At 46.8% G+C, this 23,794-nt stretch overlaps 1 protein-coding gene across 3 annotated transcripts in view; it reads left to right on the plus strand.

Moving 5' to 3' along the window:
* The window catches only part of SPTBN1 (spectrin beta, non-erythrocytic 1), a 194,985-nt gene that overhangs the window by 157,020 nt on the left and 14,171 nt on the right, over positions 1 to 23,794 (plus strand). For all 3 annotated transcript variants that reach the window (XM_081832014.1, XM_081832015.1, XM_081832016.1), the window contains 15 exons: positions 988 to 1,078; positions 5,959 to 6,105; positions 7,161 to 7,424; positions 8,713 to 8,937; positions 9,603 to 9,692; positions 9,790 to 10,071; positions 10,720 to 10,850; positions 12,093 to 12,297; positions 12,700 to 13,074; positions 17,098 to 17,342; positions 18,413 to 18,551; positions 19,494 to 19,578; positions 21,354 to 21,550; positions 22,663 to 22,775; positions 23,461 to 23,524. In XM_081832014.1, the coding sequence (XP_081688140.1) occupies positions 988 to 1,078; positions 5,959 to 6,105; positions 7,161 to 7,424; positions 8,713 to 8,937; positions 9,603 to 9,692; positions 9,790 to 10,071; positions 10,720 to 10,850; positions 12,093 to 12,297; positions 12,700 to 13,074; positions 17,098 to 17,342; positions 18,413 to 18,551; positions 19,494 to 19,578; positions 21,354 to 21,550; positions 22,663 to 22,775; positions 23,461 to 23,524 (2,653 nt within the window). The remainder of the gene's footprint in view (positions 1 to 987; positions 1,079 to 5,958; positions 6,106 to 7,160; positions 7,425 to 8,712; positions 8,938 to 9,602; positions 9,693 to 9,789; positions 10,072 to 10,719; positions 10,851 to 12,092; positions 12,298 to 12,699; positions 13,075 to 17,097; positions 17,343 to 18,412; positions 18,552 to 19,493; positions 19,579 to 21,353; positions 21,551 to 22,662; positions 22,776 to 23,460; positions 23,525 to 23,794) is intronic.

Here is a 23,794-nt window from a genome sequence, read left to right on the forward strand (position 1 = left end):
AATTGCTTTGAGACTCAGACTGAAAACCCAGCCTCCTCATTGCCCCAGTTAATACCCTTCACTTAGGCTGGCCGGCTGGCGTGGATTCCTCAGGCATGCCAGGGCAGCTGTATCACGGCAGTGCTGCTCGGCTCTCGGCGTGGCGCAGCTCCTCCCTGGGGCCGCGGAGCTGTGTCGAGGCCGTCCTTCTCACGGCACTCCGGCATTCCCGTAGCTGGTCCTCACCGTCTCTGGTGGAGAGCCTAAGCCACTGGGCGCGGGAAGGAAGTTCGCTGCGGAGTTCTGGCACCGTGATGCTGTGTGTGAAGAAGCCCTGTGTACAGCATTCAGGCTGGGGAGCCAGCACCCCATTTCCCTTGTCACTCCCAGGCTTAGCAGCTCCTACTGGTTCTTAGGAATTTTTGCTTAAGGTTTTGTGCTTCAGCTTCATTCAACCTTGATTACGCTTATCCATTCATAAAGAGTGGGGTCTAGTAGGTAGATAATCTCACCCATCTCAAAATTTTCATTCTTGGTTCATTGTTTGAGGGGAGTTTTTCTCAAGGTGGGAAAATATCTGTTTAGGAGACATTAATTTAAAGCCAGTTTTATATGGTTATCTATATTTTCTTAGCCACACATTGTCACCCCAGTTTCTTAAAGAGGAGTTTCAAATTCTCTTGCAGTGCCTTAGATGGGGACTTGTACACAGTACATGCTCAGATTTTTTCCCCTCGCACCAACTTAGGAAGCACTGGATTTACATGGCTCATTTGAGGCCATCCTCTGCCTGTTTTGTGGCTTGGGCAGGTGTTTTGGTCTCACGTACTCATTTGGAGGATGCTAAATTCTCTTGCTTATCTTGCCTTTTTGACATAATGAGAACTGTACAAGCAAACTGCTTTTATCATATGTAGAAACCCAGGAAAGACATTGAGTTGTAAATTCAGTCTTTCAAGATTCTGTGTTTCCTTTTTTAAAAGCTGTTTTTTATTCTTGTTTTAACAGACATAGGAAGAATCGTGAGGCAGCCAGCGAACTTCTGATGAGATTGAAGGACAACAGGGATCTTCAGAAATTCCTGCAAGATTGTCAGGAGGTATGTCTCCCTGCAGCCCCTCCCTTCCTTTCTTCTAAGGAGAGTGAGAGCATTTGGCAGAAGAGTCCTTGGGATTATAAAATTAATTGAGGCCCAGAAGTTTATTTCTAGCTGAGCCAGTATGGCACCTTGTCCGTCCTCTAGCCTGCAAGCTACCACTTAGAGTAACTAGATTCTTCTAATCAGAATAGTCCAGAATTCTGTCCATTACAGTGGACCCTAGCCGTATGTGGCTATTTCATTTTAAATTAATTAAAATTAAATAGAATTCAGAATGAACTCTTCCATCATACTAGGTGGATTTTAAGTGCTCAGTAGCCAACTGTGATTAGCAGCTGCCATATCGGACAATGCAGATCTAGAACGTTTTCATCGTCGAAGACCGCATGATACCCCAGAACGTTTAATCTAAATGCATTTAATATCCTGTTGTAAGTAAGAAGGGAAGAACTAAGAGGAATAGGAACTGGCTACCCAGGTAAGAAGCAAAGATTTGAAAAATACGGACTGAGTTTCTTACTCACTGAAGACCTTGAAATACCATCTTTCAGGTTCCTTGAATACGTGTCTAACATGCCAAGAGCAGCAATTCTTATTTCAGACTCCCGAGTCTTAACATGTGGTATTAATCTGATGAGTCTCATACTATTTCATGCCCCCCTGATACGTGCATAAACAAACTTGGAAAACTAAAGTTAGCCAGAAAAATGCAGTCTTTCTGCAGGCTAACTGGAGAATAACATTTGGCTGCCTTCACATGTTCATGAGTTTATGAGCACATCTCATTTTTCTGTCTGCTAGAGAACAACAGTGAGACTCCGTCCTCTCTGGTTTATTGGGTTAAATCCCCTCAGAGGCAGAAATGGGATGAAGAATATCCAAAGGAAGCTGCAGGGACCTTGGGGGAGGGCAACTGGTGGGTGTGGGGACAGGATCGGGGCCTGTGTGAAGAACATGACTGAACATCACAACACCTTGCCTGCAAACACATTGCTGTGTGTTAGAAGAAATACAGCCCTAACAGCAGTTGTGTTAGATCATGTGTGACAAGTGATCCTTCATGTCCATTCAACTGCTGTCTTACTGTGAATCTTGCAATATGCTCCAGCAGCTAAAGCTTCAGAAAGAAAGCCCCTGAACTCTGTAGGTTAGGGTCTGTCAGCTTCCTGTGCCATTCTGATGAATCTAGATCTGTGGGGGATTTGCCTGGGGCCAGACAGGCTGAAGACAAGAGAGCCTCTTCACGTGACACTGAACGTTAATAACCCATTTGGATAGGATGCTCATTTAATGAGGTATCCGTGTCCCCCAGACAGGGCATAGAGAAGAGTAATGGGATCGGAAGTTAGCTGTGTAGGGCTGCGTGTTGTTCCACAGGGAATACCCAGTGACTCTTTAGCCCTGGAAAGATCAGGAGCTGTTTGCAGCCTGGGCTTTGCCTTTGACACACTAGAGGTCCCTGTATTACCCCTTGATGGTTCCCCTGTCATCGATGACTCATTTTAACCTCAGGCCATCTTGTGGGGAGGATGGAGTGAAGAGGATTCCATACTCTTGCTTAAAAGGCAAGTTTAATGAGATGAAATTCATGGACCTCAGCATGGTGAAACTTAGGCTAAATTTGGGTGAAAGAATGCCAGAAAATGAGCAGGAGGTGAGGAGACAAGAGGAAGCCTTGAGAGAAACCCAGGTGAAGTTTTCCCCTGTTTTCTGTTGACATATATGTGGATTCATAAGTAGAAACATGGGGAAAAGTAAATGGATAAAATGATAGTCCTTCCCAGTGGAATCACAGGAAATCGTCTTACTGGGTTGTTAGATCTTCGTTACTACTTGTTCCAAATTAGCACCCTTGGTTGTAAGGAGCTCACTCCTTACCACGCACCAGTGACTGTTGGGCATGCCTTGAGGGCTCAGTCCTGCCATGATTTCCCCTCACAATATGCAGAAAGGTTTTGGCTGGCCTGTTAAGTCCTGGGAATGATGTGCAGGTCTCTTTGTGACTGCTCTGCCAAGTCTTCCTGGTTTAGCCTTTCTTTCCTTGAGCCTCATTAAAATTTAGTACAACCATAGCATCTGCTGTGGGGTGCCATCTCTCCCACGTCAGCATGGAGAGTTTCCGTGGAGTGACTGAATGTAGGTTAGGTTTGGAAGCTCCAAAACCCTTGGTATAGAAGTTCAAGCAAAGGGGAGGTGTGTGGTATTCTTTGGCTGTGAACTCTGAATCATTCAGCCTCATTAAAATACATACCGTTTTTAAGCGTCCGACTCTTGATTTCTGCTCAGGTCATGAGACTGAGTCCCAAGTTGGGCTCCACACTGGGCATGGAGTCTGCTTAAGAGTATCCCTTTCCTTATGCCCCTCTCCCGCTTTAAAAAAAAAGTTAAAAAATACCCTTCAAGGCAGGATCTCTGAGAATGGAGTCTGTGTATGGACCAGCTTTGCATTTGAAAATCTACCTGTTATGCTCCGAGAAACTTCCAGAGCACTCAGAGGTCAGATTTAGTACCCCTGCTGGCTATGGGTATTGTCCAAAGTCTCGGGAGTCCAATTTGTGTCCCCAGTCCCTTCCCCATGGGTGCCTTGGCTAGAGCAGACACGGGTTGTGAGATCTGCCTTTGTTGCCACTTCCAGTAACCACTGCCCGGATGGGGAAATTTACTGCAGGGGCCTCCCTATTCCCAGTTGTAGACGGGTATAGAAAGCAGCAGTATTTCAGTGTGAATTCCTGAAAAGTGATTTAGAAGTTACTGCTTTTCTCTTCTCTTCCCTCACACCATAGGGAAACTACATTCAGAAACTGAAGGTTTTTTAGAAGGGCAGTATAACTAGACTTGTGTGGCACAAGGGATAGCGAGTTCCATTGCTTTGCTCTGAGCTTGAATCAGTGATCAAAGCATTTTTCCTATCCCTTTCCAATCTGCACAGTGTTCTTTTTTGCAGAGAATGAGTATATTCTTAAATGACCTTTGCAAATGCCCACGAATAATAACTGTGGTTCTGATTGCAGAATTCTGATGAAGGGCTGATGAACTAGCAAGTTCCATAGCCCCATTTCATTGTGCTGTAGCTCATGGTGCTTTATCTGTAGGATGATGTGTTCAGCAAAAAGCAGATTTCTTTCTAAGCCTCTGATTTTTATGTAGCTTTTTTTTTTTTTTAAATCTCTCTGGGTAGGTGGTTATGAATAGCGAAAATATGTGAATGTCCTTTGCACTTTGGCTAAATGCCTTCTATTGTGTTTAATCTGTGTGTATGTGGAAGACAGGGGAAGTTTTACCATTTGGCTTCCTTTTAACCTCTTTCCCCCTTGGACTGAATGAATGGCCATAGTAATTCAGATTTGAGCTACCCAGATAACTGGAAAAAAGTTAATTCTTTTAAAGTAGGAAATTTAGTGTCTCTGTTGTTATGTAACCAACCTATGTTCCTAGCTTACCAAGAGCTGTATGAGATTTACTGGTTTTTCACCTCAATAAAGAATGACAACAAAGATTTCACTCCCTTTTGCTTTCTACCCACACCCCCCCCCCCCTCCTGCATGGTGGGTGAATATACTGAGAAAGGTAGACATGGTGCCTGGGAATTTGCCCATATTCAGAGCCAGGGGTGCTCCTGTGACCTACATCACCCTCCTTGACATCGTTTTCAAAGAACAGACTTTGTGTTGTTTAAACAAATTAATGGGAAAGCCTTTCCCAGCAGCAGCCCTGAGTGTGAGTGAATGGCCTTGCAAATGTTGGTCCTGGGAGGGAAGGTTCTCTTGGCCTTGCAAATGTTGGTCCTGGGAGGGAAGGTTCTCTTGGTTCTCTATGCCATTTCTAAACCTTGGAGATTGGACCATGGAGGGTTTGGGGTGCAGATTTGTTGTGGCAGCGACTGGTGTAAAAATTGGGCTTCTCATGGTCACACAGGAGAAAGGGACAGGGTCTCTTCTGATCCTGCCTTCCTTTGTGTATCTTCCTATTAGGGAAACAGCTGTTCCCAGGTTAGTGCTGTGCACGGGGTAGGAATTAGGACCTGGCATGGCCAACTACAGGCAATAAGGAGCCGAGCGAATTGGGATGAAAGCCAGCAAGGGCAATGTGTCCAGGGCCTGGGGCTGGGCTGGCTCCCACCGTCGGCCTCATGAGAGAACTACAATCTGTCAGTGGCTGGCAGGCTTTGTGAGCCTTGCTGGAGTTTAGACCCAAGGAGACATGTTGGGTCTCAAATCAAGTCCTGGGGAGTGTTCTTGGTCTGAATAGGAGGCTCTTGAGAGAAATAGAGGCTATAGAAAGAGAGGTGAAGGTGACTCAAACTTTGAAGGCAACTTTAAGAGGGCATCCTTGTTGCCTTACTCCTACAGTGAGCAAGCAATTTATGTTTTTTGGCATTCCCATAGATGTGCTGTGGGAAAAAAGAGTGGGGGTTTTGTGTTGGGTCTTTTTTCTACGTAATAGAAAACCAAAAGAGTAAAAAGATAACCGAATAGAGTAAAAGGCAGTTAATCGTGATTAACGTGGTATGGCTGGCACAAGTGTTTGGAAGAGAAAGAAGATTGTGACTTGGACTGGTTAGGGCAGAATTTTAAACACAGGTCTTTGGGGGGAAGGCTGGTTCCACATGCCAAACACTTTAAAAGCTGGCTCAGAGAGCTTTTGTGCTTGCGGATTTAACGTTAGAGATGTACTTTGGAGCAAGGCTCAGGTACATCTCCCATACAGTGGAGATAACCTGTCATGACGGGTCAGGGTTGTAAAGTAAATATTTGGTTGTCTGTTGACATGGAAACGTGCGGTATGCTTAGTACAACATAACACAACTCTTTCCAGGCAGAAAAAAGGCTGATGTCTGTGATCACAATCTCTGAAACCTTTCTGATTTTTGTTTTTCCTAGCTATCTCTCTGGATCAATGAAAAGATGCTTACTGCCCAGGACATGTCTTATGACGAAGCCAGAAATCTGCACAGTAAATGGTTAAAACATCAAGCATTTATGGCAGAACTTGCATCCAACAAAGAATGGCTCGACAAAATTGAGAAGGTGAGAAATTAAAAATGTTTGATGAGGCTCCTGTTTCTGTGGTGTGACCACGGCATGAGAGTGACCCCGGTGGACGTGAGCTTCTCGCTTTAGCATAGCCATTTGGATTTTTGAGTCCTACTGATCCCATACAGAAGTTACACAGCCTGGAGCAGTCCTTCTCCCACTTAACAATTCCTGAGTTTGACTTGGTAGAAGGGAGAAAAGCAGAAACCCAACCAGGTGTGGCACAGAACGCTTGATTTGTCTTCTAGTGAGTACTAGTTGTTGGGTTTCTGTTTTGTTTTTCACCTGCTGTGAGCCCCCTGGACAGAGTCCCCACTGTCTTAATCCTGTCACATGTCCTGGACTGTGCGAGACTGATGATTTGCACAGAATTGAGAAAGATTATGTGTGTTTGTTTGTTTGTTTGTTTTTTAAGTTCTCCCAGTTTTTCTTGGGTGACCAGGCACTGTAATAACTTAAAACGTATTATTTTGGCACAGGGAGATGTTATGTAGCATAACTGAACATGAAAGTGAAGTTCCCCTCTTCCCCTTTTATAATGTTTCGGACTCTTTTTTTTTTTTTTTTTTAAGATTTTATTTATTTGACAGCACACAAGCAGGGGGAGTGGCAGAGGGAGAGGGAGAAGCAGGCTCCCCACTGAGCAGGGAGCCCGATTCAGGACTTGATCTCAGGATCCTGGGATCATGACCTGAGCTGCAGGCAGACGCTCAACTGACTGAGCCACCCAGGTATCCCTTGTTTTAGACTCTTAATGGTTAAAGTAATGTGTTAGGGTCTTTGGGGGCTGAGTGGAGGGGATGAAATCTGATGTCCTGAGCACTTCCCCACTGCCCCAGATGAAACTGTTTCATCATGCCACGGTCACTTCTTGCTGGACTCTTGAAAGCCACGTAGTGTACATAGACTAGGCCCTTGTCCATTTTAGTAAGCAGTAACCTTTTGTGGAAAGGCTCTGTATGTTGAGTGAATAGGTAGATCACAGATTAGGGTTGTTTTTCACAGTGACCTTTGCTCACTAGCAAACTGTATTTATTTATGTTTTCCAGGAAGGAATGCAGCTCATTTCAGAAAAGCCTGAGACAGAAGCTGTGGTGAAGGAGAAACTCACTGGTTTACATAACATGTGGGAAGTCCTTGAATCCACCACCCAGACCAAGGCCCAGCGGCTCTTTGATGCAAACAAGGCTGAACTTTTCACCCAGAGCTGTGCAGATCTGGACAAATGGCTGCACGGCCTGGAGAGCCAGATTCAGTCTGACGACTATGGCAAAGACCTGACCAGCGTCAACATCCTGCTTAAAAAGCAACAGGCAAGTGGTCGAGGCGACCACATACTTGGGCCTCTTTCTGTTTTGACATCGTCTTTAGGGTCTTAACTCGCCCACCATATTCTCAAACACCTGTCTTCTGTGTGAAGGGGTTTTAACCCAGCAAAGTGTTTGTCCTGACAGCATCATGGGACATTGCTAGAATCAACTGGAAAGACACAATATTAGTAGAAGTATTGGGTGTCTGTGCACAGGAGTACTTTTTTTTATTGTCATCATCTTAGTTGACATACCACCATTTAACAGTTGAGTAAATATTCATTTCATTCATTTCTGTAGTTTACACAGGGGAAAGTAATCCTGTTCACGTACTTTGCTGTATAACATCTAGTAGATACATGTTAGTTATCTGAGTGGCCGAGTCCCCAGCCCCACAGTTGTGCTTAGAACCAGTCACTGTGGAAATGTCTCTGCCGAGTGCTGAGGCCTGTTTCTTCAATGGGATGCCCACCCTTCCTTTTGCTAAGTGATGTGGTTATTTGACTATGTTACTATGCATTAAGGAGTTTTGTTAAGGGTGGTTTTTTACTCGTGGCTGTTTACTTCCCTACCTAAGAAAGGAGTCCATTTATTCGTAGATGCGACCCCCTGTCTCTCAGCCATCAGTATGTGATGTTTCCTTAGTGAGATCCCCACCCCCGCTTTCACTTTTGCTCATTCTCCTCCTGTAAGTAAGCAATTAGCATGTTTTCACCTCGTAATCCGGTATTTTAAAAAAATAATCAGCCTTCTAATTGAAGAAATTGAGAGAAGGTGGAAACATGCTATCCTTTTTGCCTAAAAGAACTGGAACCTTAAGATGTTACTGATGGATAATGTAGGTTTCCAATATCGTTATGGCTTCTGAACAAGCAGATGAAGACTTTCTTTTCCCCATAATTCTTGTTTCTCTTGTCATTTGCCTTCTAAGTTCCTGGATAAACTTGAATGTTGTTCTTGAGTTTAAAAATTCTGGAAAAGGGGGGTGCCTGGGTGGCTCAGTTGGTTAAGTGTCTGACTCTTGATCTCAGCTCAGGTCTTGATCTCAGGGTTGTGAGTTCAAGCCTCGTGTTGGATACCACGCTGGGCGTGGAACCTACTTAAAAAAAAAAAAGTCCTGGAAAGGGATTAATTGGTCGTTTGGTAGATGTTAAGAATCCTTTCTTAGACTCCCCATTATATAAATTTATACTAGATCTTCCATTTTGGCCAGTGCCCAAAACAAACATTTTATAGGACTGCGTGTCTCCCATGTCTCTGGTGTGACACACCTGATATTTTCTGCCCTCAGATGCTGGAGAACCAAATGGAGGTGCGGAAGAAGGAGATCGAGGAGCTCCAGAGCCAGGCCCAGGCCCTGAGTCAGGAGGGGAAGAGCACCGACGAGGTGGACAGCAAGCGCCTCACCGTGCAGACCAAGTTCATGGAACTGCTGGAGCCCTTGAACGAGAGAAAGCATAACCTGCTGGCCTCCAAAGAGATCCATCAGTTCAACAGGGATGTGGAGGACGAGATCGTAAGTAGACCTTCACCACACAGGGGGCCTTTCCATAAGCCTCTTCACCTGTCCTGCCTTAAGCCATGTTCTCACTTCTTTGTTAGACTCACTTTGCGCTGCATCGGTGAGCTGGACTATCGAAGCCCATGCTTTTATGTATTTACACAAAATGCAACTCCACTGTTCTCCTTGATTTTCTAAAGATGTTCTAGGGTTTTAAATTTTATTTATTTGAGAGAGAGAATGAGAGACAGCACGAGAGGGAAGAGGGTCAGAGGGAGAAGACCCCCAGCTGAGCAGGGAGCCCGATGTGGGGACTCGATCCCGGGACTCCAGGATCATGACCTGAGCCGAAGGCAGTCGCTTAACCAACTGAGCCACCCAGGCGCCCCAAAAGATGTTCTAGGGTTTTAATGCCCCTAGAATAGTAGTTTTAAAAATTAAGGGTGAGGACTCACAGTGAGTCCAGCAGTGAGGATGAAGTAGGGTCTGAAAGACGAGCCCTTGCCTTGTCCTGGGGGAGAGGGTCCATCCAGCTCCTCGGGCAGCCCTTCCCCGTGGGATCGCACACACCTTCTCTCTCAGGCTGGCGTCCCTGCTAATCGTCTGTTTTGCGCTTGTTTGCATCAAATATTTGTTCTTTTTGAGCGGTCCTGACCACCTAAATTTACAATTCTTTCCAGTTGTGGGTTGGAGAGAGGATGCCTTTGGCAACTTCCACGGATCATGGCCACAACCTCCAGACTGTGCAGCTGTTAATAAAGAAAAATCAGGTAAGCGTTCCTCCTTGGGCTAGCTCAGTCTGATGAATAATTGCTCCAGATTACAGGGCAGAGACTGGGAGAGAGCACTGTTTCCCCGCTCCCACAGACCCTCCAGAAAGAGATCCAGGGACACCAGCCTCGCATTGATGACATCTTCGAGAGGAGCCAAAACATTGTCAGCGACAGCAGCAGCCTCAGCGCTGAGGCCATCCGGCGGAGGCTCGCTGACCTCAAGGAGCTGTGGGGTCTCCTCATCGAGGAGACTGAGAAGCGCCACAGGCGGCTTGAGGAGGCGCACCGGGCCCAGCAGTACTACTTCGACGCGGCCGAGGCGGAGGCGTGGATGAGCGAGCAGGAGCTGTACATGATGTCTGAGGAGAAGGCCAAGGTGAGAGAGGTTTCCAGCCCTGCCCCAGGGAGCCTCAGACTCCCACCTCGAGCTTGTTTTCTGTGGGTGGCTGTGTCTTGGTCAGACATTTCATTGTTGCTTTCAAGTGTCATGGGGGACACTGTGGTGCATTAGGTGACTGGAATCTGTGGCTGTTTCCCCTTGACACAGAATCTTTCTCTGAGTCCTGGTATGTCATTAAGACTAGGTTTATCCTTTTTTTTTTTTTTTAATATTTGCCAGAGTGCTTTTTGCTCTTTAATAGAGTTACCTAAACTTTACAAGATGCTTTTGAGACCATTTAAAAGTTTTTAGGGTTGCAGTATGCTGTTATCTACTTATGTGTTAGACTGTGAGGAGCCTCAGTCGGCCAGGGCACACTTGGTTTCCTGGGCTTTTGCCTGTACGTCAGAGGAGTCTCACTCATTCCGTATGATCCTTGTGTTCGTCTTTCACGGGGCCTCCCGTGGTCCAGACCGTGTTGACCCTCCTGAAAGGCTTCGGTGTTGCACTGCCCATATCGCATTTGTGGTTTTATTCTTTCTGATGATTCTTCCTTCCGCCCATCATGCAGTCAGCTGGTCCTGCTTGAAGGTGGTGTTGGGTCAGAGGGGACGACTGTGGTTGTGACCCTCCCCCTCATTGCAGGATGAGCAGAGTGCTGTCTCCATGTTAAAGAAGCACCAGATTCTGGAACAAGCCGTGGAGGACTATGCAGAGACCGTGCATCAGCTCTCTAAGACCAGCCGGGCCCTGGTGGCTGACAGCCATCCTGAAAGGTGAGTACTGTTTCGTCAGGATGAGAATGGCCGCTCTGTTCCTCCCAGTGGGAGGGTCTGTTACTCTGACCCATGCAAACGGGAATGGCAGCACCCATCTTGAGTAACTGGTGATGTAGATCTTTGGGAAGCATCTGTAAAATAGACCCAGTAGGCTTGTGCTGAACAGAAAGGGCGAACTGTTATGTTAGGAGATTGTTCTTGTGGGGAACATATCTCCTATGAGCCCAAGGCCTTCTTGAAAAATGGTTGGTGTCATGAGTCACAAGTACAGATTGACTTGCACGGATATGGGTTATCAGAACCTACCCTTGGGTTGAAAGTCACCCAGTTTAGTTAAGTGAGGATCAGTTTTAGGAGGAGTGGTAGACAAGAATGCACAGACCTGTAAAATAATGGGAGCAAGATGATACCACTTCCTCACAGATCAAGTCCTTCGAGCACCTTGGGAATAAAGAAGAAGAGGGGTATGTGTGTTACTCCCCCACTTTATAACACGCTCACATATTAACTTTAATGGCAGTTATTTTATGTTTGCTATGTAACTGCCTTTTATAACTCCGGAAAAGAATTGGCTTTGTGCATCAACCAAGGCAAGGTGAAGATGCAATCAGTGGCTGTGTTGGTGTGGGCGTCCTTCATGTGTTCATGATAGGATTCCCAGGAAAGTGCCTTCCTAGTCTCTAGGGTCAAGCATCAAGAAGTCCTTGTCTCTTTGGTTTCCTGTTACAAGATTGTCCTTATGAGGAGAAGTTGGAAGGAGGGGAGGCAGCACTCCCAGGACCCACTTGACAGGAATGGTGGGGAAGAGCCTGCACCCCAGAGAAGGTAGAGATGTGTGCCAGTCAGGGATAGCATTTGTCCCTTCGGCCGCATGGTTCTTGAGAATGGAAGGTGGCTCCTGGGTTTTGCATTAACTTTTAACGTCAAAGGAAATCCTGACTTCCAGAGTCAGCAATGCAGAGAATTAGGGTTTCTCCTCCCTCCCTCCATCATCACCATCATGATGGCCTTCAGCCTTAATGATTGTGTTTTGTTTACATGTTGGCTCTAAAATTACTCAAGGTCAAATTCCGGAGTTTTGTATTTTAGGCTAAATAGGAGAGCCAGAAGTTTCCTTCGAGAAATTTTATGTAACATGCTCTCTTAGCGTTTCCCCCTCATTTGTTTTCTCCCTGAAGAAAATGTGACATTTAAGGTCCTTTTCCTGCCGCCCCTCCCCACCCCCACCCCCTCTTCCAGTGAGCGTATCAGCATGCGGCAGTCCAAAGTGGATAAGCTGTACGCTGGCCTGAAAGACCTCGCTGAAGAGCGGAGGGGCAAGCTGGACGAGAGGCACAGGCTCTTCCAGCTCAACCGGGAGGTGGATGACCTGGAGCAGTGGATCGCCGAGAGGGAGGTGGTCGCAGGGTCGCACGAGTTGGGGCAGGACTACGAGCACGTCACGGCAAGTACCGCGGGCAGAGCCGGGGCAGCCGGGGCAGCCGTGCAGTGTGCACTATGCCTGGAGGGCCGCTTGACTCCTTATCTGTGAGCACATCACACGCCCCAGACTCTCATCAGAGGTCATGGGGTTTGGTTTCAGCTCAGCTTTTTTATCACCAGACAACTTTGACTTAGCTTGTTTAACCTTTCTGTGCCCTTTTCCCCAGTAGGAAAAGGAGATGGAGCCAGGGCCTTGCTCTGCGATAGTGAGCAAGGAGGAGGCCTGATTGAGTTTTTAGAGCTAAGACCTGTTAAGTCACGCACACTACTTGTTACTTTCCGAGGGACGTTCATGTGATCAAGAAATAAAATGTTCACGGTAGTCTCACTGATTTTTTTTTTTTTACACTTATCCCCATTTCAGATGTTACAAGAACGATTCCGGGAATTTGCCCGAGACACCGGGAACATTGGGCAGGAGCGCGTGGACACCGTCAATCACATGGCTGATGAACTCATCAACTCTGGACATTCGGATGCCGCCACCATCGCTGAGTGGAAGGACGGGCTCAACGAAGCCTGGGCTGACCTCCTGGAGCTCATTGACACGAGAACACAGATTCTTGCCGCCTCCTATGAACTGCACAAGTTTTACCACGACGCCAAGGAGATCTTTGGGCGTATCCAGGACAAACACAAGAAACTCCCTGAGGAGCTTGGGAGAGATCAGAACACAGTGGAGACCTTACAGAGAATGCACACCACATTCGAGCATGACATTCAGGCTCTGGGCACTCAGGTGGGTCAGGGAGCTGCCCAGAGTGGTGGGGAGCATCTTTGTGCATCTCTGAGCGTTTCTCTCCATTCCTTGGCTCCTCAAAACATGCCTCCAAGAATTGCCCAGATTCAACACACACACACACACACACACACACATTGTTAAAATGCTCCATTTGGGAGAACTCAGTCCATAAAGTTCACAGTGTGCTGCATGTGCAGACATCATTAAGTGACTCTCCCCACAATTAAAACAAACCAGATGCACTTGCAAATGTTTGCAAGTCATAGACCTTCTCAACAAGAATTTGTATTATGTTAGCTGTTCACCCAGAATCGTTTCCACAATAATACCTTATTATTTTCCATCCACCAGGATCTGAGTTTTATGTCCGTGAAGAGGGAAAACAAGAGTCTAATGTTTTAATATGCCTGGTCTCCCCACTCCCCCAGTCTGAAATGGCTGACACAAGGACTTTCTTTAAAAGATGCTTGACAGAGTGATAACAGCATAGCAGTGAGAACCTGGAGTATAATCACTCTTTAGTTCACTCCCCAGTCTCTGCAGTTTCTTGTTTAGTCTTATGACTTTTAGAGGAAAAATCAGTTGTATCTTTTTTTCCTAAACTTGATGGTCCTAGGGGAGAAACCAGTTTTATTAAAGATACCAGCCCTGAGTGTGTTAGGAGGTTTGTTCTTGTCTGTTCGGAGCGTGTTGGTAATCTAGGGCAGGGATCAGCATAGGAGCGTGGATGGTAAGTATTTTCAGCCTTGTGGGACACGTGGTCCCTGTTGCAAATCCTCAGCTCTGCCTTTGTAGCATAGGTGGCCCCGGACAATACGAAAGGAAGGAGCATGGCTGTGGCAAGGTAAATCTTGATTTATAGAAACACGCGGCCCAGCTTGGACTGTGGGCTGACCCCGATCCAGTGCCATCAGCCTTACCAGTCTTCGGTATACTTCGGAGTTTGTTCTCTGGAGGGACCACCTTTCCCATTGCCTTCTCCCCTGCCCTTAATTGGCCCCTTCTAGAAACTGATAGATCACAGCTGGGGCTCCGTGCAGATTAAGTGGCTTCAGCTTTTCCACCAAGGAGGTAGAAGATACCGAGGGAATATTTAAGAACGGGTATGTGGAGTGGCTTAGGGTCTGCATGAAGCACAATTTAGTAGGGGCGTCCACCGTGTATCCTGAGGATTTCCAGTCTTTCCTTCAGAGCTGGTGGCCTCCCCAGCTCTGACAACTCGCCATTCGGAAGCTTGTCAGCTTTCCTGGTCAGGGGCTTTCATCGCACATAAGGTCCTCGGGCACCACGTGAATGCCTGAGGCTCCTAACAATGCAGTCTCACCTGTGCCTGGAGCAAGGTCCCTGGAGAGGGGCAGACCCCAGTTTGAATTGGGGCCTGTTGCTCTGTATCACTGCAAGTTTAATTTGTGCTCCCGTGAGAGCTCTATAAGTAACTGTTGTTACATAAAAAAGAGCTTGGGGGAACTTGTGGGATGCCTCAAGGACAGAGCAAGAACAGACCTTCCCGGTGGTAGGTCTTTCCCTGCACCTGTAAAATCACTTTGTTTTAGAACTTCAGGAAACTCCAGAAATGATGGAGTTGCTCTCTTATTTTCTTCATTAAACCCCTTCACCTGGTGAGACTCAGATTGCTGAGGGCACCCATCTCCTCTCGAGGGAGGGAAAGAGTCCACTCCCTCGAGTCTTGAGAGTCTCTGCCTCACCGTATCTGCTGGACGAGGCCATTTACAGCTCTACAAGTATGCGTGCCCCTCCTGCAAATCAGCCCAGGTTTCTTGTAACAGAATTAGAATAGAGGGAGGCCCTTGGGGCAGGCTCCCAGAAGCCGGTGGTGCGTCCTTGCCCGCCATTTAACTCTTTCGCCAGCCCACTCTGCACTCTGCACGGGAGCCATGGTAGTGGTCCTCACTGACCGCTCAGAGCAGTAGTTCATTTGTGTGGGGAATTTTCACTTTTGCTGTCCCTCCTCTACCTTGTTTTTGTTTGTTTGCTTGGGGCTTTTTTGTTTGTTTTTGGGTTTTTTTGAGAACAAATTAAAAACAACCAGAGGCACAGGAAAAGGTTTTTTGTTATTGTTTTCATTTTGTTTGTTTGGGTTTTTTTTTTTTTTTTAATTGTTGGGAAAGATTTGGTTAGTCCTATAGGAAATTAGTTTTTCAAATAATTTCCTAGGAACTTGCTCGTTGTACTTTGAGTTATACCTGAGCCACAGTCATGGAAGATTTCCAGAAGCAGGGATATGGAAATCAGATCATCATGAAAAATAAACCGCATTGTGATTCTTCTTTGCATCTGTTGCAGAAATTTGTTTGCCTTACATGCCACCACCTGCAGTCCTTCTTTGTGGTCAGGGTCAGTGTCCAGCTCCTTGAAAGCACCGGTGTTGTCCATCCTTCCCCCCTTCTCCCCGCGTACACCCCCTGCTGGTATCCAACAGCAAACTCCCCTCATAGGCTTCTCCAGGCTCCTGTAGTCTGGGATGACACTTGTCTGTGGACTGTGGTCACACAGCCTCAGGAAATGAAGGCTGAGTGTATATTCTCCTATGTGTGTGTTCTTAATTTTTAATTAGATGTCGTCAACAGTATGGCACGACTAATACAAAAAAGCCCCAAGCAAACAAACAAAAACAAGGTAGAGGAGGGACAGCCAAAGTGAAAATTCCCCACACAAACGAACTACTGCTCTGAGCGGTCAGTGAGGACTACTATGGCTCCCGTGCAGAGTGCAGAGTGGGCTGGCGAAAGAGTTAAATGGCGGGCAAGGACGCACCACCGGCTTCTGGGAACCTGCCCCAGATAACAGAAATCTAAAAATATAAAATAGCCGCAGTTACGACTTTCTCTTACACAGGCCTATCTCCCTTCCACTCCTCCCCCCAAAAAAGGTGAAAGCCGATCCTTTTTTTTCCCGCTTTATTGCTCAGGAAGTGGATATTAGGTACACTCCATCCTCCTAGAACCCTTTGCATGAGTATATAGAGCCCTTCCTTGTTCTTTTACATGCCTGCAGAAGAGCCTCTTGTATGGATGTGCCATCATGAGTGTAACCGGATTCTCACTGATGGACCTTTATTTTCACTCTTCTGCTTTTACAGATGTTGCTACAATAAATAATGTCTTTCATTTCCTAAATGTGCATAATTACATGTAGGATAAATTCCCCGAAGTGGGGTCATAAAATCAGAAGGTGCGTTTGTAACTTTGATGCATACTGCTCGTGGCTTCTACAGGGGCTGTAGCCCCTTGTCCTGTCAACAATCAGATCACTCACTGGCAGATACACCATCAGACTCGAATTTTTGCCAGCTAATAGATGACAAATTATAGTATCTCCGTGGAGCATCTTTTCCTAAGACCCGCTTGCATTTCCTGTTCTGCAGAGTTTTTATTGAAATTTGGTGAGTGAGAAGTCCACCTTCTTGGATGTCAGTCAGTTTTTTGGGCTACATGAGATGATATATTTTTGTTTTTCAAGTTGAACTGGCCCATGTGAGAGCTCTTACAGCAACATCACATAACAATGGAAAACTTGTTTTCAAACTGAGTTCTTCATGGCAGTTCCTTGTTGTTCATGATTTTAAAAAAAAACAACAAACCCTTTTGTGTACCCTGCAAGAGCCGGTTGCGTGTTGATTTTTTTTTTTTTTTTGCGTGTGTTGATTTTTCTAATATGTCTGCATATGTACCCTGTGCTTTCTGTACCATCTTTATATCCCAGGCCGCCTCCAGGACACCTGACCAAGGTCTCCTGCCTGCATTCCTGTAGCATTTCATTTGTCTTCTCATTCGCACTGAACTCCGTAATGCAGTTTGGTACATTTATACTAAACTTGGATTTTTCCAGTGTGGATCTCCCCGATAGAATTGTGAGCTCATTGGGGTGTAGGGGCCCCATGTTGGCTCTGTGCTCTCATTAGTGCAGAACAGTATATGGTGTGCATGGAGGGAGCGGTGAGGTGGTGGAGAGAAGGTCCCCACCCATCTGAGCTGACTCGTCTCCCTGGTGGCTTTGCAGGTGAGGCAGCTCCAGGAGGATGCGGCCCGTCTCCAGGCAGCCTATGCAGGTGACAAGGCTGATGACATCCAGAAGCGGGAGAACGAGGTCCTGGAAGCCTGGAAGGCCCTGCTGGATGCCTGTGAGGGCCGCAGGGTGCGGCTGGTGGACACAGGAGACAAGTTCCGCTTCTTCAGCATGGTGCGCGACCTCATGCTGTGGATGGAGGATGTCATCCGGCAGATCGAAGCCCAGGAGAAGCCCAGGTAACCCTGCTGGCGTCCTGGGTGGGAGGAAATCCAGCCTGCTGACCCCGGGCGATTGTAGAGGGATCTTCTAGAGAGAACCAGGGGCCTCTCCCGAGAGCTTCAAGGCCAGAGACGGGGTGATGAGGAGTTTTGGAGCAGCTTCTCTTGCTTCTGTTGTCTACAGCACACAGTTACCAGGGAACCAGGCACAGTGTTGTCGAACCCTCTCTCCTACCCATCCACCCCCATGCTCCACACTCACTCCTGCCCTCCTACCCTTTCTCTGGGCCTTATGCTTCAAGCAGCTACATACCCTGGGCATGACTAGCTCTCCCTCATCATTGGAATTGAGTTCTTTTTCTGTGTCTGAGATTAAAAACCACTCTGTCCTTTTTCTCATGCATTACCAAAAGTGTCTCTTACCCTCACCATCGCTTAAATGGTGTCTTGAGACGATTATTTAATATTTGTTCCATATCTTCTCTCTGGCCGTGTTTGCTGCAAGGCAGTGAAGAGCAGCTAAGACATGAACGGGCAGGCCACATACACAACTCCAGTTTCAGCCCTGCCAGCTCCAGTCCCCGCTGTAATTGAGAAAAAGTCTTTTATTACTGTATATATAAAAAGCAGTTGTATTTCCCAGATCAGGACTTCAGGTTTTGATTCATGAGAAGTTCTCACAGCTCTGTAGTCCTTGATTTCCAAGCTGGTGGTGGCTCTGTGTGCCTCTTCGTGCCTGAATAAGAGGGGATATCAGCTGCTCTTTGGAATAGACATGTCCTGAACCTTTGGCACTAACTCGTGGGGGTATAAAAGTTTAAACAGAAATCCAGTGGTTTTTCTGGCACTTGCCTGGCAACCATTTGGAGTTACTCAAATGTGTGCACGTGTGTGTGCGCACGCACACACACACACGAATGAGAGAAGCCTTATTCCAAATGTTAGGTTGCATTGCTGGTCCTCAATCAGACCTGAAAGACATATTGTGCTGTTGTGCTGTTCCTGCAAATTAATTACGTGTTTTGAAACCTGCATGTTTATTTGGAAAGCTTGATCTCCTAAAGGAGGTATTATTTGTCTAATTTTAGGGATGTATCATCTGTTGAACTATTAATGAATAATCATCAAGGAATCAAAGCTGAAATCGATGCTCGTAATGACAGTTTCACAACCTGCATTGAACTTGGGAAATCCCTGCTGGCGAGAAAGCACTATGCATCTGAGGAGGTAGGACAGCTCTTTGCTTTACGGCCCCGGGGTGAATGCAGTTGGTCTTAGGATGTAAGATGACTTTATTTTGTCAGTACATATGCATGTGCATATGCAGACACATACACAGAGAAATATATATGTATTCATACACAGGTATGCTTACACGTATTTTGAAATTCTTTGCTCCTCTCCCGTGTATGTGGAATAGTTACGCAAGAACACTCTAGGCACAGAATAACATTTCTGCAGGCCTTGAAGTTCCATCCTTTGTCATCTCCTCCGGTACTCACCCTGGGTGGCATCCCTTTTCTGTCTAATTCGAGTGAGGATGGTGGTAATAAAGAGATAAATGATGAGTCAGCATGTGGCCCCCTTGAAGGGGTAGGGTCTTCTCTCAGAGAGGTCAGGGCTTTGCCCCTCTCACTGTCCATCTCTTCCTGAGTGTGTTCTCCATATGGAGCCCCAGAATCGGGAGGTGGCTCAGGGCATGGTTGTCCGCCTCAGGACAGCAGCTGTGGGTGGAGCCCAGCCTTTCCTCTCAGCCCCTTCTGGAAGGCACTTTGCCATGTTTTTCTCTCTAGTACATAAACAGACTGAGTAGTCCTTAGGTACTCTCCCTGGTTTAGTAGGGATCTCTACAGAAAATGTATTTTTCTTTTTTTTTTAAAGATTTTATTTATTTATCTGAGACAGAGAGAATGAGAGAGACAGAGAGCACATGAGAGGGGGGAGGGTCAGAGGGAGAAGCAGGCTCCCCGCGGAGCAAGGAGCCCGATGCAGGACTCGATCCCGGGACTCCAGGATCATGACCTGAGCCGAAGGCAGTTGCTTAACCAACTGAGCCACCCAGGCGCCCGAAAATGTATTTTTCTTATGTGAAGTGACCCGTCAAGGGGAAGGCTAGAAGGATGTGGTACAATTTGTTAAGATGTCCCTGTTGTCCTCCTTTTCTCACAGATCAAGGAAAAGTTACTGCAGTTGACAGAAAAGAGAAAAGAAATGATTGACAAATGGGAAGACCGTTGGGAATGGTTAAGACTGAGTAAGGACCTACTTAATCTTTCCTTTCTTTTTGGGTGTCTATTGACCGCATGCAAGTTTAGTTTCCTACTGTGATTTGCTGTGATGTTACCACGTAATGATTTTTGGAGTTCTTAACGCTTCTTTCTTAATGCCCTAGTTCATCATTTCATGCTAAATATTTTTAAGTAGTTCCCTGTGGCATATACATTATTTTTCATCCCATGATTGATCTCAGTGTTGTAAGTGGGATTTGGGTGTTCTTCAGGAACAGCATGGAATAACAATTTGGTATCCCTCTGGGAGAGTCCAGCTTGAAGTCCCTTCCTCCTCTAGTTATCTTTAAGAGGAATTATTACTGCAGTCAAGAAGGTAGAAAGTTGGCCTGATTAGGTCTTCTATCTGGTGCTCTTAATAGAAGGTTGGTAACTTTATAAAAGCTACCAATTACGAAGGTTTTGCAATGAGCTGGGCATTATTCTAAGTGTTGTATATATTTTTCTGTATTTACGCCCCAAGAGGACCCTCTGAGGTAGATTTTAATTTTAGTCTGATTTTATGAAGGAATATGTGAGCTACCACAGAGTTTATAACATGGGAATAGCATTTAATAATAGGTATAAACACTGAAGGTAGCCCAACTCCAGCATGATTTACCATGCTTCGCCATTCTGTGCATGGGGCTCTGGGCTCTCTCAGTGTAATAGAACCTCATTCTCAGACCCCAGGGGTGCTCACTGGAAACAGAATCCAGGGGGCCTTGTCTAAAAGGTTTGTAAAATGCCTAATGCAGGCACCTCACCCTTTTGGGCTAGAACCCTCTTGAAAAAGAGATCCCGCTCTCGACCATTATTTGGACGAGGATTTGGTGTACAAATTGTGAGGATTTCCAGGGCACGTTCACTTCAGCAAAGCCTGTGTTCTCTGTACTGTGAACGAGGCACCAGGTTGTACGCTGGGCGCGCGTGATGAGGGGGTGAGTCCCTCATGCAGCTGTGGGATCTTCTCCTTGTAGCCTTGTTGCGGAGAGGCTGTTGGCAGCTGCTGAGGACGCTGATGCTGCCCGCAGTCCTTTCCTCACCTGTATGGCCCCAAGCATCACCGCTTGAGATGGAGTGAAAATTAATGCTGGCCATGGTGCAAAGCCAAGTTCTAACCTGCCCTTCCCTTCACTGCAGTGGACGTCCAGCTGTCTTTCCTCCCTCTCAGCTCCCCCAAATTAAAACCGACAGCTACCACCCCAGGAAGGGTGGTTGATGAATGAGTGCCTGCGTAGTCTGGTTGTATGTAGACTGAATTCCTTCAGGGCCCTGAGGCTTATCTCACTGAAGTAGGGCGGAGTGAGTAGAGCATACCTCCTAGGCCTGCACTGTCCACTGTGGTAGCGTGGTAGCCCCTCTCCACCTGTGGCTCTTGAGAACGTGCAGTGTGGCTCGTCCAAACTGAGGTGTGCTATACGTATAAAATGTGTATCATTTCAGAGACAGAAGGAAAAGAAGTTCCGTCTCAATTTTTTTATATTGCTTACATGCTGAAATCATAGTTTGATCTATTGGGTTATCTAAAATACACTTGTTAATTTCACCTGTTTGTTTTAAAGTTTCACCGATTTATTTTCTGTGTGGCTACTAGAAAAGTTAAAGTGGGATAAGTAGCCCACGTCACACTTAGGCTGTACCGCGCCGATCGAGGCTGGAGACTGGCAGCGTGGGCAGCTGCCACCAGGGCAGCATCGTCCCCTGACTGCCCGGGGCACCCCCCCCGCTGGCCCACACTCACTCTTGGTACCCTGTGCAGTTTTGGAGGTCCACCAGTTCTCACGGGACGCCAGTGTGGCTGAGGCCTGGCTGCTCGGACAGGAGCCCTACCTATCCAGCCGAGAAATAGGCCAGAGTGTGGACGAGGTGGAGAAGCTCATCAAGCGCCACGAGGCTTTTGAGAAGTCTGCAGCCACCTGGGACGAGAGGTTCTCTGCCCTGGAGAGGCTGACGACGGTGAGTGGCCGCTGGGTGCTGGGGGTGCTTGGCCTTTTGGTTCTCCTGGGCAGCTTAGCTTCTTCCTGTTTTCCTCCTAGACCAGAGAGTCATGTCATTGCTCTGTTGTTAGAAGCAGTGAGGACCTTCCTGAAACTGGCTGTTCTCTTGGTACAGAACTCGGTGAGACTGTCCAGGGCTGCCACTCCCTCAGTTACTTCCTGCGTACCTAGCTGTGTAGTCACTTCCCTGCCTGGGAACTGATTGATTGGGGTTTGCTTTTCTCTTTTGATCTGCTTTTCCTGTTATATCTCATAGAAGCTTTGGTTTGTAGGGGAGCTTCGCCTTACAGTTTAATTCAGATTTTCAGAATCAGAATTTCTATCAAGTAGTAGCTGGATCTTAGACCACTGAGAATTCTCTCATTCCTGATCATTTCTTCTGCCACCATTAAATTAAAGCTTTAGAATAAGGCTTGCTCACTGGTGTTTCCCCTCCAGTGACACTTGCACTTCTGATAGAAAGCTGATTCTTTATGGTCTACAAAAATGGAGTTCTTTCCAGTTTCTGCAGTACTGAGGATTTAAAACATATCTGCATACGTGTGTGTTAACTGGAATATTTTTAGTGCATACATACTGCTTGTGAAATGGCTTAGTTTCAGTTAGACTGCTCTGTGGCTTTTCTTTTATGTTACTTGGGTTTGGGCTGAACACAGATGCCTACCGCAGCACGAGAAGCCCCCTTGAGAATTACTGCAACTCTGTCTCAGTGGTGTTTGTCTGAGCTCTGATGGGAAGTCCATTGTGGACCCTCATGCTCAGGTACTTTCTTCCCAAGCAGAGTTGAGAGCTGCATAGTTCATTTAGAAATGAAACCCGGGGTCCCAGGGGGCACCCAAACCCATTGAGTAGACCTGCGTCGTCACTCAGGTCTGTTTCCCGTCGTTCCGGGTTATAGCTGCAGTTCCTGTGATCCCAGTGCCGTCTTGCTGGGTGTCAGCCCTTCTGGTTGTCCAGCGCGATCCAGGGTAGAAAACTGAGGCAGGAGGGCTTTCTGGGTTCCTGAAGAACCCTTTCCTTAAAAGAGGCAGAGTTTGGGGCTCTGCTGAACATTGCTGTGTTTGCCCTCAGTTGGAGTTACTGGAAGTGCGCAGACAGCAAGAGGAAGAGGAGAGGAAGAGGCGGCCGCCCTCTCCCGAGCCGAGCACGAAGGCTTCTGAGGAGACTGAGTCCCAGCAGCAGTGGTGAGTCGTGGGCAGCCTGCACTGCTCGCGTCTTAGCTTCCCTGACAAGTGAGGTTTGGGGATCATCTTTGCTAAGCTTGTGCTACACTAGGCCTCACCACATGCCCTTCTGTTAATTCTGTAGAGTATGTCAAATCTGTGTAGTCACCCCCGGATGACATCGGAGAACACAGACTTGTCCGAAGTGACATTGCTGTGTAGGGCGGCAGAAGTGGGGTGTAGACAGCACCACTCCACTGCCTGCACACGCGTGCACACGCACACACTCGGAATTCCCATGTGACTAGTGAAGGGAGTGAACCACCCAGATTTCAGGCCACTGATTATGTGGTGATGCTTTTTGAAAGTTCTTCACATAAAGAACAGAAATTATTGTCTATTTCTGAAAAACTAATGACTATGCTGTGGTAAGAGCCCCGTGCCAACCCTGAATGCTGCCTGTACTGGGGGGAGAGGGCATGCCTGTGCTCCTGCTCTCTACCTAGACTTGGTTTGGAACACCTGAGAAGTTCCTAAAAAGAAATTGCATTACGTAAAAGGGGGTTGCATATGTTTTTCTGAGAGAAAGTCCGTAGTAAAATTGAGTGATGTTATTCTCCCTCATCATCTCTCTTTTTCTCTTTTTCCTCCCTTTCCTTACCTTCCCCTTCCCTCCTCTGCCCTCCTTCCCTGCTTTACCTAACAGGGATACTTCAAAAGGAGAGCAAGTTTCCCAGAACGGTTTGCCGGCTGAACAGGGATCTCCACGGGTTAGTTACCGCTCTCAAACCTACCAAAACTACAAAAACTTTAATAGCAGACGGACAGCCAGTGACCAGCCGTGGTCTGGACTGTGAAGTTCACTACCATTTGTCAAGAACCACTCTTTCCAAATCCTGTTGGTTTGACCATTTGGCTTCCACTTCACCCACAGTGTTAAAATTTTTCCTTAATTCGTAGGCTTCCTTGGTTTCATATTTGTTTGCATTTAATTCATGTTTATTTGAGCCTATTAACTGATGGATACTCAGTTGCCTTAA

The sequence above is a fragment of the Leptonychotes weddellii genome, chromosome 10 (assembly GCF_054177405.1).
Source record: "Leptonychotes weddellii isolate Sample4059 chromosome 10, ASM5417740v2, whole genome shotgun sequence".
Classification (NCBI taxonomy): Eukaryota; Metazoa; Chordata; class Mammalia; order Carnivora; family Phocidae; genus Leptonychotes; species Leptonychotes weddellii.